We start from the raw sequence: 15,168 nt of genomic DNA, 5'->3' as shown, positions 1-15,168 counted from the left end.
ATTATGAACTAGAACTTATCAATATCATGGTCACTGAAAGACTACTAAGATACTAAAAATTAGTTAGTTTTGTGTTTTCAGGAAAGATTTTTTTTTAAACTCTAACGATATTGGAAAGCATCGCTAGTCAGTTTATTTGAACTGGTTTCATACATTCTATCTTGCGTAATCGGTGAAGCGCAATTTTTGCAAATTTCAACTCCGCTCTTTACTTCCGTAAGAAAAACTTTTTTTTCTTAAATTAATTCCTATCAAGATAAGAGATCTAGATACGTGACTGACATATCCGGAACGGATTCGCTCTCTTTGCGGGAGTTAGGGGGAGGGTTAATTTGAAAAAAAATGAAAAATGAGGTATTTTTAACTTATGAAGGAGGGATCGGATCATATTGAAATTTGATGTTTCGAAGGATATCGTGCCTCAGAGCTCTTATTTTAAATCCCGACCGTATCCGGTGACATATGGGGGAGTTGGGGGGAGCCTAAAATCTTGGAAAACACTTAGAGCCGAGGGATCAGGATGAAACTTGGTGGGAAAAATAATCAAAAGTCCTAGACACGTGATTTACATAACTGGGATGGATCCGCTCTCTTTGGGGGAGTTAGGGGAGAGGGTTAATTCTGAAAAATTAGAAAAAATGAGGTATTTTTAACTTACGAAGGATTAATCAGATCTTAATGAAATTTGATGTTTGGAAGGAAATCATGTCTCAGAGCTCTTATTTTAAATCCGGACCGTACCCGGTGACATTGGAGGGAGTTGGGGGGAGCGTACAATCTTGGAAAAAGCTTAGAGAGGAGGGATCGGGATGAAACTTGGTGGGAAAAATAAGCACAAGTCCTAGATACGTGACTGACATAACCGAAAAGGATTCACTCTCTTTGGAGGAGTTGGAGGGGGGAAGGGTTAATTCTAAAACATTAAAAGAGAAATGAGGTATTTTTAACTTACGAATAAATGATCGGATCTTTATGAAATTTCATATTTAGAAGGACCTCATAACTCAGATCTCTTATTTAAATCCCGACCAGATCCAGTGACATTGGTTGGAGTCGGAGGAGGAAACCAGAAATCTTGGAAACCGAAAATCATGGGAAACGCTTAGAGTGGACTTAACAGGATGAGACTTGTTGGGAAGAATAAGTTATAGATACGTGATTGACGTAATTGGAACGGATCCGTTCTCTTTGGGGGAGCTGCGGGTTGTTAATTTGGAAAAATTATAAAAATTGAAGTATTTTTAACTTAAGAACAGATGACCGGACTCATGTCTCAGAGCTCTTATTTCAAATTATGACCAGATCTGTTGAGATTGGGGGAGCTGGAGGGGGAATCTGTAAATCTTGGAAAACGCTTATAAATGTCGTAGATTCGTGATTGAGGTAACCGGACTAAATCCGCTCTCTTTGGGGGATTCAGTGGTTTGGCGAGTTTGGTGCTTCTGGACGTGCTAGGATGATGAAAATTGGTAGGTGTGTCAGGAGCTGCACAAATGGACTTGATAAAGTCGTTTTCCCTGATTCGACCATCTGGGGGGCTGAAGGGAGAGGAAAAATTAGACAAATTGAGGTATTTTTAACTTACGAGTGGGTGATCGGATCTTAATGGATTTTGACATTTAGAAGGACTTCGTGACTCAGAGCTCTTATTTTTAATCCCGACCGGCATTAAGCCTCTGATTTTTCCTTTTAAAGCAATCTACTGATTCTTAAAATTTTGCTAAAGCTCATGTCACATGAGCTCTTGGCTCTTCCGACCTTGTCACAAGTGCCATATGAGCTCTTATGGCACTTGCGACAAGGTCAGAAGAGCTCTTGTTTTTTACTGAAAAAGAAAACTAGATCCTTAAATTTTAAATTAAGTGAACTATCTTTCAATAATCTATCACAACTGGTTTGGTACAATCATTCCTGGAAAAAAAATGTGCATGCATGACCATCTTTCTCTGGAACAAAAATTATATTTGTAGATAGTACTGCATAGTCCTCATACACGTTAAATTTTATTCTAATATTTTTTATAAGAATCACACTCCTTTTTGGGGAGTTGAACCTGTTTCTAAAAAAAAATTTATGACCTGAGACAATAAATCTATGTGCTCACCTTTGGGGCACCACATTACCCTTTTCTATAGCCGATAATAAAATTACCACTTTTCTACTGTAAAACTGTATTATCACTACTACAAAGTAATCTACTACTAATCTCTTTCATGAACTTCAAAAATTTCTATTTGGAATCGCTGGTTGTCTGTTTCATTAGTTTCATTAAAAAGTCATGTAAAAGCAGTTTCTAAAAAGCCCTAGTTTCCCTCGTTTGGAACACATTTAAAAATTCCACCAGTCCTCTTCTGCTTCTAGCTTCTCTAAAGAAAAGCCAGTAACGAAAATTTAGGAGAGTTGAAGGAAATATAAAAAAGTTTTAAGGAATTGGGAGGATTCGAACGCTAGACCGATGTAGTTTTCTTCCGAGGGCTTAAAGAATGTACTTATAGTGTAACTGTATCCAGTTTGTCAAATAGCATAGATGCAATTTTCTGGGAATGGTATTAATGTTTATTTGCCAAGAAAACTTGAGGATATGTAAAACTAAATTAAACAATACTATGTTTGTCTAGATTTTCAAAAGGACATATGCTATTAAACATAGTTGAAAATTTTTCCAATATATAAATAGTAAGTCAAACTATGAATTCTTACAGAAAAAAAAATAAAGGATTAATTTTGTTTCCAATGGAAAAGACAATGTGAATAAAAAACGCAAGGAAATTAATTCAAAAAACTTTTTCACGGAATGAGTTTTCCAAAGAAAAGTAAAGAGCTACAATAAAACCAAAAATGAGCAGAAATAAAGTCAAATACTTTTCTAAGCATAAAACAAACATAAATAACCATTAGTAAATAAATGAAATCCAAACGAACTAAAATTACAATAAATAACTGAGTCAAACTCAAAACGAGCAGAAACTAAGATGACCGGGACAGACACTCCCCCCCCCATGCCTTCGGAAGACCAAAGGATAATTTGCACTTAACTGAAAACACAATAAATTATAATTTTTTTCACTTTTTTAACTTTAAAAAATCCAGATCAATAAGGCTTTAAGGAATAAACATTAGTATATGTTTTTTTGATACCATGATAAATGGGATAATTCAGCTCGAAATAAGAATTGTTTTAGTAAGTGTAAACTGTATTCGGATCTTCAGATGGCGTGAGGGGCGTCAGCCCCACTCATCGTAGTTTCTGTTCGTTTCAAGCTTGACTCAGTTATTGTAATTTCTGTTTGTTTTGGTTTCATTTATTTATTGATAGTTATTTTTAGATAATTTCTCTTGAAAAATTATTTGACTTTATTCCTGCTCATTTTTGGTTTAATTTAGCTCTTAACTATTCTTTGATAAACTTATTTCGTGAAAGCTTTTTTAAATTAAGTAAAAACAAGTTTTCAACTGAAAGTAAGGATCAACATTAAAACTTATAACGAAAAGAAATTATTTTGTATATGATGGGGCCTGCTACTTCCTCAACCCTCGCCCTTTAAGCTAAACTCTTAAGGTTCTTTAAAGATACTTCCCATTCAAGTTCAACGGTCCTTGTGTTTGAGCAGTCTTTCTAAAAGAATTGTGACAAAAAGCCAAACATTAGTCCAAAGAACTAGGGTTGAAGAAGGAGCAGTCCTGTCACATATGGTATAATTTCAGTTCAAGTCTTGATGTTGCTCCTTACTTTCAATTGTAGAAACTTCCTCCTTTTTATTTGATTTCTGAGTGTTTCTCAAATAATACCAGGAAATCCACCCGGTGTAAAATTGCCAATGAAATATTTCGTCAGGAAATTTTCATTCTATGGAAAATTCTCCCAGTGACCCCCCCCCCCCCCAACGAAAAAAATGTCCCTAAAAATTTCTATGTATTTCCCATAGCATATAACATATGTGCATGACGTGAAAATTGCATAGTTTAAAGCCCTATCCCCGGGGACTATGGAGGGTCATGTCAACATGTCATCCCTTAAAAGCATATTATTATACCTTTCAACTAAGCTGAATCAAATGGTTATCTCAAACTTTTGATGGAATGCCTTTGGGGAAAAAGAGACAGGGGAGAGGGCTAGTTGCCCTCCAATCTCTTTGGTCACCTAAAAGGGGCACTAGAGCTTTTGATTTTCATTCGAATGAGCTCTCTCTCGATCTTCTAGGACCGTGGTTTCAGACAATCATCCTTGGGAAAAACAAAACAAAAATAAAATAAAGATGTTTCAGTGACCTTTTTCCGGCAAAAAAATACAAAATTCTACATTTTTCTAGAAAGGAACTAGCCTTCACAATAATGTTCTCCGATATGATGAATCTGAACGTGCAGTTTTTATTGAGATACCTTGACTTTTTGAGGGTGTTTCCCAACTTTTTCAAAAATAAGACAACTTTTCTTGGGCTTGTATCTTTTGTTGGGTAACACTAAGCTTAAATAATTTTACTTATTTAGAATCAAACAGTTCGTGGTAACGAACTGTAGTAAGGAGCGATCCGGCTCAATAGTAACCAAAACTCTAAAAAATGGAATTTTGATACCAATAGCTACATCAAAAGAATCAAATTTTAATGCTGATTTTAAATATATAAGTTTCATCAAGTTTAATCTTACCCATCAAAAGTTACGAGCCTGAGAAAATTTGCGTTATTTTAGAAAATAGGGGGAAACACCCCCTAAAAGTTATTGAATCTTAACGAAAATAACACCATCAGATTCAGCGTATCAGAGAACCCTACTGTAGAAGTTTCAAGCTCCTATCTACAAAAATGTGGAATTTTGTATTTTTTGCCAGACGGCAGATCACGGATGCGTGTTTGTTTGTTTTTTTTTCAGGGGTGATCGTATCGACCCAGTTGTCCTAGAATGTTGCGAGAGGGCTCATTCTAACAGAAATGAAAAGTTCTAGTGCCCTTTTTAAGTCACCAAAAAAATTGGAGGGCACCTAGGCCCCCTCTCACGCTAATTATTTTCCCAAAGTCAACGGATCAAAATTCTGAGATAGCCATTTTATTCAGCGTAGTCGAAAAACCTTATAACTATGTCTTTGGAAACGACTTACTCCCCAACAGTCCCCCTGGGAGGGGCTACAAGTTAAAAACTTTGACCAGTGCTTACATATAGTAATGGTTATTGGGAAGTGTACAGGCGTTTTCAGGAGGATTTTTTGGTTGGGGGAGGGGTTGAGAAGAGGGGGATATGCTGGGGGAACTTTCCATCGAGGAATTTGTCAAGGGGGAAGAAAATTTCCATGAAGGGAGCGGAGGATTTCAACTATTTTCAACTAATTTCAACTATTTATTCTACGGCTTTTGTGATTCAGGGGTCATTCTTAATGAATTGGGACAAAACTTAAGCTTTAATATAAAGAGCGAGGTACTGACGAGGGGGCGGACCCCCTCATATATGTAATAAAAGCATGAGAACACAAAAGTTCTTTACGTAAGCTAATTTATAAGTTACGTATATCTTTTACTAATAAAAAGATTCGTAAAAAATTAAAAGTTCTAGTTGCCTTTTTAATTAAGCGAAAATCGGAGGGCAACTAGGCTTTCTCTCCCGCTCTTTTTTTTTCTCAACTAATTCGATCAAAATTATGAGAAATCCATTTAGCCAAAAAAAATAAATATGCAAATTTCGTTTTAATTGTTCCTCTGCGGAGAGCCAAAATCAAAACATGCATTGATTCAAAAACGTTCAGAAATTAAATAAAAAAAAAAAGTTTTTTTAACTGAAAGTAAGGAGCGACTTTAAAACTTAAAACGAACAGAAACTGCTTCGTATATGAAAGGGGCTGCTTCCTCATCAACACCCCGCTCTTTACGCAAAAGTTTTTTTACTGTTTTAAAAAGGAGAGTTGAGAGAAAGAGTCAAACTTTAGCTTTAAGAGCGAGGCGTTGATGAGGAAGCAGTCCCTTTCATATAAGAAGCAATTTCTGTTCGTTTTGAGTTTTAATGTCGCTCCTTACTTTCAGTTAAAAAAACTCGTTTTTTTTATTTAATTTTCACCTCAAAAAACCAATTCTTTTTTACGTATCTACTCTTATCAAATTTCGTTTTTTAGAGATTCGTTCACAATTGGGCCGAGTCGCTCCTTACTTACAGTTCGTTACCACAAAGTATTTGATAAACCTCTTCTTTATAATAATTTATTGCCGGATAACCTTGTTCAGATCAGTGGCGAACTTTAAAAATGGGTTTGAGCGCTTTTAAGCAAAAGCAGAAAAAAAGGACAATATCTCCAAAAATCATCATTCTCATACCCTATTTGATCAAAGCACTTGGTCCTATGGAATCCCAGTTATTCAGTGAAAAAAAATTAATTGCTCTGCCTCAAGTTTTAATGATTTAATAAGCTAAAAGGTGTATAAAAAGTTTACAGGTACAAGGTCAAGATATATGTAATTCCTAAATATTCTATATGGGCTAGGAGCAGTTTTTTTTTTTCATTGCAAAATCTAGAATGAGAGGAAAATAATGTTTCTAGGGATCAAAAGAATTTTAGGATCACAAACAAATTGTAACCGATTTAGTAATTATTAAGATTGAAAAATTAAACAATATTTGATGAGTAAGATTAAATTTGTGTATCATAAATAAGGTCCAAGATGGTCAATCATTTTGATCAAAAGCTTCCGTGAATCGATTGATTCTAGCATGATTGACCGTCTAGGAACCTGTTTGACGCTTAGTCAAGCGTTGATGGTGACTGATGAAAAGTTTAATGACTCAAACGGTTGACGCTGGTGATTGACCATCTAGACTAGTTTTGTTTCCACTTCTACCGATTCTTCGGGAGATATACCGAATTTCTAATCCATCTCCCGAGAAAAAAAAAAGATATCGAATCTACCGAAAGTCTCTAGAAAACTTAGTCACTGGAAAATTTTATTTTGTGGTCATTCTTTGCGTTTTTTTTTTTTTTTTTTTTTTTTTTTTACCTGGCTGTTGTCTGTGGTCTTTATGGATTTTTTAATTTTCCAGACGGAATTTTCCACGGAAATTTTTTTATGGGGAATTTTCATAGGGAATGGAATTATCTGGGAGAAGGGGGATCTTACTCTCGAGAAATTTTCCAAGGAGGAATTTCCAAGGGGAATTATCCAAGCAGAGAAAAGGTATATTTTTGGCATTATTTGAAAAACGATCAGAAATTAAATAAAAAAACAGCTAATTTTTTAACTAAAAGTAGCGAGCAGCATTAAAACAAACAGAAATAATCCCGAATATGAAGGCGGACCCCCTTCTCAATACCTTGCTCTTTAAGCTAATTTTAACTTTATGTCCCAATAAAAAAAAAAAAAAAAAAAACTCCTGAAAAAAAGCCGCTTAATTAGTCAGGAGATTTTTGAAACACAAAAAGAAATTTTGGCGTGAAGTGTGAGGTATTGAGGAGAGTTTATCCCTCTTATATACGGGAAAATTTATGTTCGTTTAAATTTTAACGTTGCTCCTTGATTTCTGTTGAAAAAAAATGATATTTTTTAATTGATCACAAAAAGGCTGAACAATCCTAAGGGTAAAATATTAACATGTTGCTGATTTGAATGTTCAAAAATAGCCAGTAGCTTATTTTTATTTATCCTGAGCCGGAGCAATTCCAAATCAGGGCTTTTGAAATGCTCATTCATAAAAAGTAGGTCTTTTATTTTTTCCAAACACAGGAAAAAAGATATAAAATACTCTTTAGTTGTAAATTTTGTGATTAAATTTTGGCAAACCCTAAATTAATATGACCAAAAAACTTGTCATAAATATCTAAATCGATATTTTGATTATCGGACGCCCCGCCACTCTCTGAACTGAAACTAAAAATCTCGCCGTGAGTTAAAATCTTGAAATTAGCTTTGGTCAAGATTAAAGGGTTGATCGAAGGGTCGATTGAAGGTTGATTGAAGCACACATCAATCTAAAGACCGAAGCTTTTGATCAAAATGATTGACCGTCTTAAGGCTGCAATTTTAAATCAATCGCAACGTCGGATATTTCCTGAAGTAAATCTTTCCCCCGAGTGAGCCATCTGGAAAGCCAAGCTATAGAATTGCTCTAACTTACCAACCATAACAGCTGTTGTATTATGAGATGGATCATATGGGCTTAAACCTTGACCACTGTACTGTTTGTCCAAAACATATTGACCATCCTAGAAAAAAAAATATTGTAGTTTTAGTCGACGATACAAAATTCAAACAGCAGTAACTATAAAATTACAGCTTTTTACCCATAACATTATATATTTTTATATATATATATATATATATATATATATATATATATATATATATATATATATATATATATATATATATATATATATATATGTATGATCTTAGAATTCAGGTTGCACCAGTAGCTAGCAACCTAGTAAGAGACGATCGCGTCCCATACTAGAAAGTACAATAACCCATAGGTCCTAAAGATAGTGTCAGATCAAAACACTATGTACACAATAAGAATCACCATTTTTTAAACTCTTATGCTTCAAACTTACAGTCTCTTGGCTTGAACAACAAAGAAAATATGTTGGCTTGAAAAACAAGAAAAGTGGCTCCAACTAAAATATTCTACATCGATGGCATCCTTTTTTCCGTTTTTTCCTCCACAGCTAACTGGGCACTGGAAAATCATAAAAAGCTGTTTATGGCTCATTTTAAAGGAAATAGATAAATATTGTGCATTTTGTAATGAAACTACAGTAAAGAACGACCTCTTTCCCATATTAACTGAAATTATCTTTTTTAGGTTTTTTTTTATAATAAAGAACGAACCTTAATTCATAGTAATTGAAATATTCATCAATAGAGGTAGCATTAGTTTAAAAATAAATAAATATTTTTACATAGAACTTTTGCCAATATAAAAAGCATATAGACATGTTTATGTAAAATGCAGTAATTTTGGGGTTTTAACAAAAATGATTTGTCAACTGAAACTAGAAAAATTTCCAAAAAAAATTTAAATAAAATAATTTTATTTAACTGTAAACTACAAAATATTATGGTGTCCGAGTAATAATTAAAATTTTTTAATTCACACCGGAAAAATACCTGAAAATTTTAATATTAGTTTTGTTTTTTGTTAGGTTCAAATAGTTGACGCTTGATTACTTTTATTATATAAAAGATGTGTTAGAACGCATAGCTTAGTCAGTATCATGGTGTTTTCTGAGCAAACTAAACGTAAGAAAAATCGAGAAAAATATCGGAGCCAAGTAATCCAAATATTTTCTATAAGAAAAAAGTACAACACAAAAAAAGAGATAGCATCCTGAAAAGAGAAAAACAATCATATTAAAAGACGATCATTATAAGATCAATCCATTGCACATATTGGACTTAGTTAGCTGCCTGATTATTTTAGATTCGTTTCTTACTATTCCAAAGAAGAAAAAGCTCTAGGCTTTTTCCTGTTTGTAATCCGGCTTGCAGCGGTAGCTAGCAACCTAGCAAGAGACCGTCACGTCCCTTAGCAAAAATTACATAAAGTATCGATATACGATCTTTATAAGTGAGCAATAATTGTGTATGTATGCATTTATCTATTCTAAAAAACAGGGCCATATTTTTTCGGGAAATTGGCATCCTGGGATATTCTGGCCTAAAACACGATTCAGATCGGTCAGAAGTTTTAGAAAATTGTTAATGTAAGGAACAAACTCAAGCCTATAGCAACTGAAATATTAAAATAATACAACGCCCTAATATCAGGATAACGCCCTAATATCAAGGATAATTCTATTTTGCTGTGGAAAGCAAACTCTCTTTACAAAGAAAAATAACAGTACAATTGCTAATTACTTCAAAGAGGGTAAAAAGTTAGACAGAAAATGGGTTAATAATTGGGCAGTGACTTGACCGGACAATTGCATGCTGTAAAATCCCCAAAAAAAGGCTTCACACATGTATCTAGATTCTTAATAAATGTCCTGCTTTTGCCAGAAATCCCAAGAAACCATGGGGAAATTAAACATTTCATAAAATTTCAAGGGGGGCCCGAAGCCCCCCCCTGCGTACGTGCCAGATACTGACATTAAGATAAAGAAAGTTACTCCAGCGGATAAGCCTCGAATTCAGTCTCAAGTTGTTCTTAATGATGACAGTTCCACAAGGGGCCCGAAGGCCCCCCCCCTGCGTACATGCCAGATACTGACATTAAGATACAGAAAGTTTCTCCAGCGGATAAGCCTCGAATTCAGCTTCAAGTTGTTCTTGACGATGACAGTTCCACAACTTTCCTCTTAAGCAATCCCGAAGGTAAAGAGACCCAAATCGGATCCTCTAAGGTGTTTTGGACAGAATTTGCTTATACTCTGATCAAAGTGTCTGGACCAGAAGAGAAGTAAGTAAGTAAGAGAAGTAAGAAGAGTCGGCGTCTTCAGTGGATCTCCGAGTTAACTGAACCAAGAATATAATTGATTCAATACTGAGGACTTATCAAGCAGTACAAAAAAGTACGAAGCATTAGTTTCTAGAAGAAATGACTGCCAATTCATTTTTGAAGAAATTCATTGATTTCTATTATTTTCGAAGAGAGCAGAAAGAGAATTACGTATTTAATGAATGTGTCAAAACTGAGAATATAGATTTCAAACGCGATGTAAGGGCTGGTTTCAAAGATCCTTTGTCAGGCTTAATGCGTCTAGTTGAAACATAATTTGCACCAGGCAATGTGAGTACGGAATCTCAGCCTTCACCTTTACTCAGGAGATTCACACAGCGTTCGGTAAGTGTTCTTAAGACAACTAGTCCTGCAAAGGAGGGAACTATTGTTGAAAACACAGGAGCAAGTACCGTTAATGGTCAACCTGGCCTTGAAACAGATGTAGTACCTTCAAAAAAGGCTTGAATGCACGAAACAACAGAAATAGATAATTTAGAGGGTGACCGCCTTCCTGAAGAGGTACTTATTGTAAAATCAAAGCTTAAGATCACTAGTGTTGATCGATATCCCAATGGCATTGCAGCAAATATAAGTGAAGCTATATCCGAAACGAGTTAAGACAACTATACCGAACAGTATGTGAGCTACTGCGTCATTTTTGGTCTGCACTGATGACTCAACAACCTGATGGAGATGAACAAATACTTATTATTTTCGCGTCCTTAGTTAACTTTCAACAGAAAAATGCCGATTCCTTTTGAGTAGAAAGCTCAACGAGGAATCGACACTGCAGCAAATATTACACGCCGACTACAACGCCTCTTGCAGATGGCACATAAAAAATTAAGATGGCACATATAAAAATAAAAAATTAAGGCAATGGCAGGAAAGCCAACAAAAATAGGACTTGAGTGTTTTAAGCCAAACTGAACTTTTTCCACTGTGATTTTTATATATTTCCAATAAAAGTGAAAAAATTCCTACGAAACTAGAAAAAAGGAGTCAGATCGAAACAGACAGTATTCTATTAGCATTGCCTTTTCCAAAACTAATGTGAAAGAAACTTAGAACTCCTTGGCTTGAATAACGAAGAAAATCCATTGTCTTGAAAAACAAGATAAGTGGCTTTAATCATTCGGGTTGCAGCGGTAGCTAGTAACCTAGTAAGAGATGATCATGTCCAATACTAAGAATACAATAACCCATAATCAAACAGTTCGTGGTAACGAACTGTAGTAAGGAGCGACCCGGCTCAATAGTAAACGAAACTCTAAAAACGGGATTTTGATGCTAAAAGATACATCAAAATAATCGAATTTTCATGCTCATTTTAGATATATAAGTTTCATCAAATTTTGTCTTTGTCATCAAAAGTCACGAGCCTGAGAAAATTTTCCTTATTTTGTAAAATAGGGGGAACACCCCCTAAAAGTCATAGAATCTTAATCAAAATCACACCATCTCATTCAGCGTATCAGAGAACTCTATAGCAAAAATTTCAAGCTCCTATCTACAAAAATGTGGAATTTCGAATTTTTTGCCATAAGACAGATCACGGGTGCGTGTTTATTTGTTTTTGTTTTTTTTTTTCCAGGGCGTATCGACCAAGTGGTCCTAGAATGTCGCAAGAGGGCTCATTCAAACGGAAACAAAAATTTCTAGAGCCTTTTTTTAAGTGGCCAAAACAATTGGAGGGCATCTAGGCCCCCTCCAACACTCCTTTTTTCCCAAAGTCAACGGATCACAATTTTGAGATAGCTATTTTTTCCACATAGTCGAAAACCATAATAACTATGTCTTTGGGGATGACTTACTCCCCCACAATCAATGGGGGAGGGGCTGCAAGTTACAAACTTTCGACCAGTGTTTACATACAGTAATGGTTATTGGGAAGTGTACAGACGTTTTCAGGGGGATTTTTTTTTTATTTGGAGGTGGGGTTGAGGGGAGGGGCCTATGCGGGAAGATCTTTTCTTGGAGGAATATGTCACGAGGGAAGAGAAATTCAATGAAACGGGCGGAGGATTTTCTAGCATTACTATAAAAAAAAAAAACAATGAAAAAATAAACATGAAAAAGTTTTTTTCAATTGAAAGTAAGGAGTAGCATTAAAACTTAAAACGAACAGAGATTGTTACGAATATGAGGGTTCTAAAAATACTTTAGCATAAAGAGCGAGGTATTTAGGAGAAGATAAATACCTCGCTCTTTATGCTAAAGTTTTTTTTGATAATTTCAACTATTTATTCTACGGCCTTTCTGAAGGGGTCATTTTTAAAGAATTGGGACAAAACTTAAGATTTAGTGTAAAGAGCGAGGTATTAACGAGGGGACAAACCCCCTAACATACATAATAAAAATATAAGAATATAAAATTTTGTTACGTAAGTTAATTCTTAAGTTACGTATATTTTTTTATTAATAAAAACGTTCGTTAAAAATTAAAAGTTCTAGTTCCCTTTTTAAGTAACCGAAAAATTGGTGTTTTTTAAACTGAAAGTAAGGAGCGACATTAAAACTGAAAACGAACAGAAATTACTCCGTATATGAAATGGGTTGTCCCCTCCGCAATCCCTCGCTCTTTACGCTAAAGTTTGACTGTTTGCCACAATTCTACTTTTTAAAACAATTAAAAACTTTAGCGTAAAGAGCTAGGGATTGCGGAGGGGACAACCCATTTCATACACGGAGTAATTTCTGTTCGTTTTCAGTTTTAATGTCGCTCCTTACTTTCAGTTTAAAAAAAAATAGTTTTTTTTATACCATGCATAAGAAGTCGTGTACGAGAACAAAATAGAATAGAGACGTAAGATAAAAGATCTCTACAAAAAGACTTCCTCTTTTACTACAGTATGACACAATGCACGTGTAGACCCAATGGCCTCTTCTAACTAGAGCCAGCCCAGTGGGAGTAATAGGTCATCATAAAGTCAATATGCGTGGTCTCTGTTTTGACAAACAATTGAAATGAAAAAGAAAGTATATTTAATAATTTGTGATTCATGGATTTGCATATTAGGGGGGGGGGGGGTAAATTATAGTGGGTCTGCTTGCAAAATGTGTTAGGTACAATTATTCTGCATATTAGATAGATAGATAGATAAGTGCATTTTAAAGCCAGATATACAGCCACGAACACAATACAATAACATAAAGGAAAGACACGAATAACATAAACTTTGATCAGCGATCACCATAAAACGCTTAAATGAAACACTGCATTAACTTAGCAGTAGTACTTAATACTTGAAAAAAATATCATTGAAGAAAAAAAAAATTATAAAACTTAATCTTCATAGGCTGCCTTAAGCAACCTATCACTCGGTAACTGGGCGACTCTCAACGAAAATTTAATCACTGGGACTAATCCGTAATTATTTTTAGTGACCATACACCTAGCAAGAATCGTCCTCTGACTTCAAACTTTCCAATTTACCCCCCCCCCCCCTTATGTGCAAACATATAGCCCAAATCATATATTTCCCATATATTATGTCACTTGTTTGTCTAGTCTATCACTAATCTGAAAAAACTAACAAAAAAACGGTTTGTTCCTAAGTTTTAACAAAGCGTAAACTTGAATGGGTGGCATATAATTCACACGTACCAAAATTTCTCCCCCCAAGGAAAAAAAAACTCAATAAAATTCTCAAATTTAGAAAGCCCTTTTTCCGCGGGGGATATTTTCCGGGGTGGGGTACTTTCTGCGGGGGAAGGGAGTATATTATCCACGGTGTGTATTTTCCGTGGGGTAATCTTCAGGGGGTAAATGACTAGATCCATTAAATAAGTAACCTAAAATAACCTAACCTAACCAAAATATCAACTAAATCTATATATATAAAAATAAGTTGTCTGTCTGTCTGTCTGTGGATCAGGTGACGTCATGTTTCTGTGTCGGCGGACGTCATGAAATTAGTTGTCGTCATTTTTGTTTTGACGGTGACGTCATTAACGGTATTTAAGACATTTGTTCACGGAAAAATGTTTAATTGTAAAATGACTGAAGAACCTATTGGGTTTGGGATTTTGACTTGGATAAGGTCATCAATGCCTACCAGATTTAAGTTAAAAAAACAAAGGTTCGTCGATATGTACTTCATAGTGACGCTGAAAAATAAAGAAGAAAAAGAAAACTGAAAAAAGAAAAAAGGTAAAAAACTAAAAAAAAACTAAAAAGAAAAAAACACTCAAAGAGAAATTACAGACCGGGACACAAATGACGACCGAGACAGAGGGAATATAAGTGACGACCGGGAACCTCAAAGAGAAATTACAGACTGGGACACCCGGACACAAATCACGACCGGGACACAGGGAATATAAATGACGACCGGGACACAGGGACACAACTACAACGGGGACGCCGGGGGCACAGGCAGGATATATAAATGACGACCGGGACACAGGGATTGTTCGAATAGAAATTACAGACCGGGACACCGGGACACAAATGACGACCGGGACACAGGGAATATAAATGACGACCGGGACACTCAAAGAGAAATTACAAACTGGGACACCGGGACACAAATGACGACCGGGACACAGGGAATATAAATGACGACCAGGACACAGGGACACATCATTAGAATAATGAGGTATAGATCTGAATACGGATTGTTTTTCCCATGGACAATTATATGTTGCATGTTCAAGAGTCAGTAAACCTGACAATCTATTTATATGCACAGACAATGGGACAGCGAAGAATGTTGTATATTCGCATGTTTTACGTAGTTAAAAACATATATT

At 35.2% G+C, this 15,168-nt stretch overlaps 1 protein-coding gene across 1 annotated transcript in view; it reads right to left on the bottom strand.

The window, feature by feature from the left end:
• LOC136030874 (semaphorin-1A-like) overlaps positions 1-15,168 on the bottom strand; it is a 380,467-nt gene that overhangs the window by 177,644 nt on the left and 187,655 nt on the right. The window contains exon 7 of the mRNA XM_065709948.1: positions 8,089-8,176. Within this exon, the coding sequence (XP_065566020.1) occupies positions 8,089-8,176 (88 nt within the window). The remainder of the gene's footprint in view (positions 1-8,088; positions 8,177-15,168) is intronic.

The sequence above is a fragment of the Artemia franciscana genome, chromosome 9, assembly GCF_032884065.1.
Source record: "Artemia franciscana chromosome 9, ASM3288406v1, whole genome shotgun sequence".
Taxonomy (NCBI): domain Eukaryota; kingdom Metazoa; phylum Arthropoda; class Branchiopoda; order Anostraca; family Artemiidae; genus Artemia; species Artemia franciscana.
Note: the sequence above shows the minus strand (reverse complement) of the source record. Positions and strands in the feature narration are given on the sequence as shown.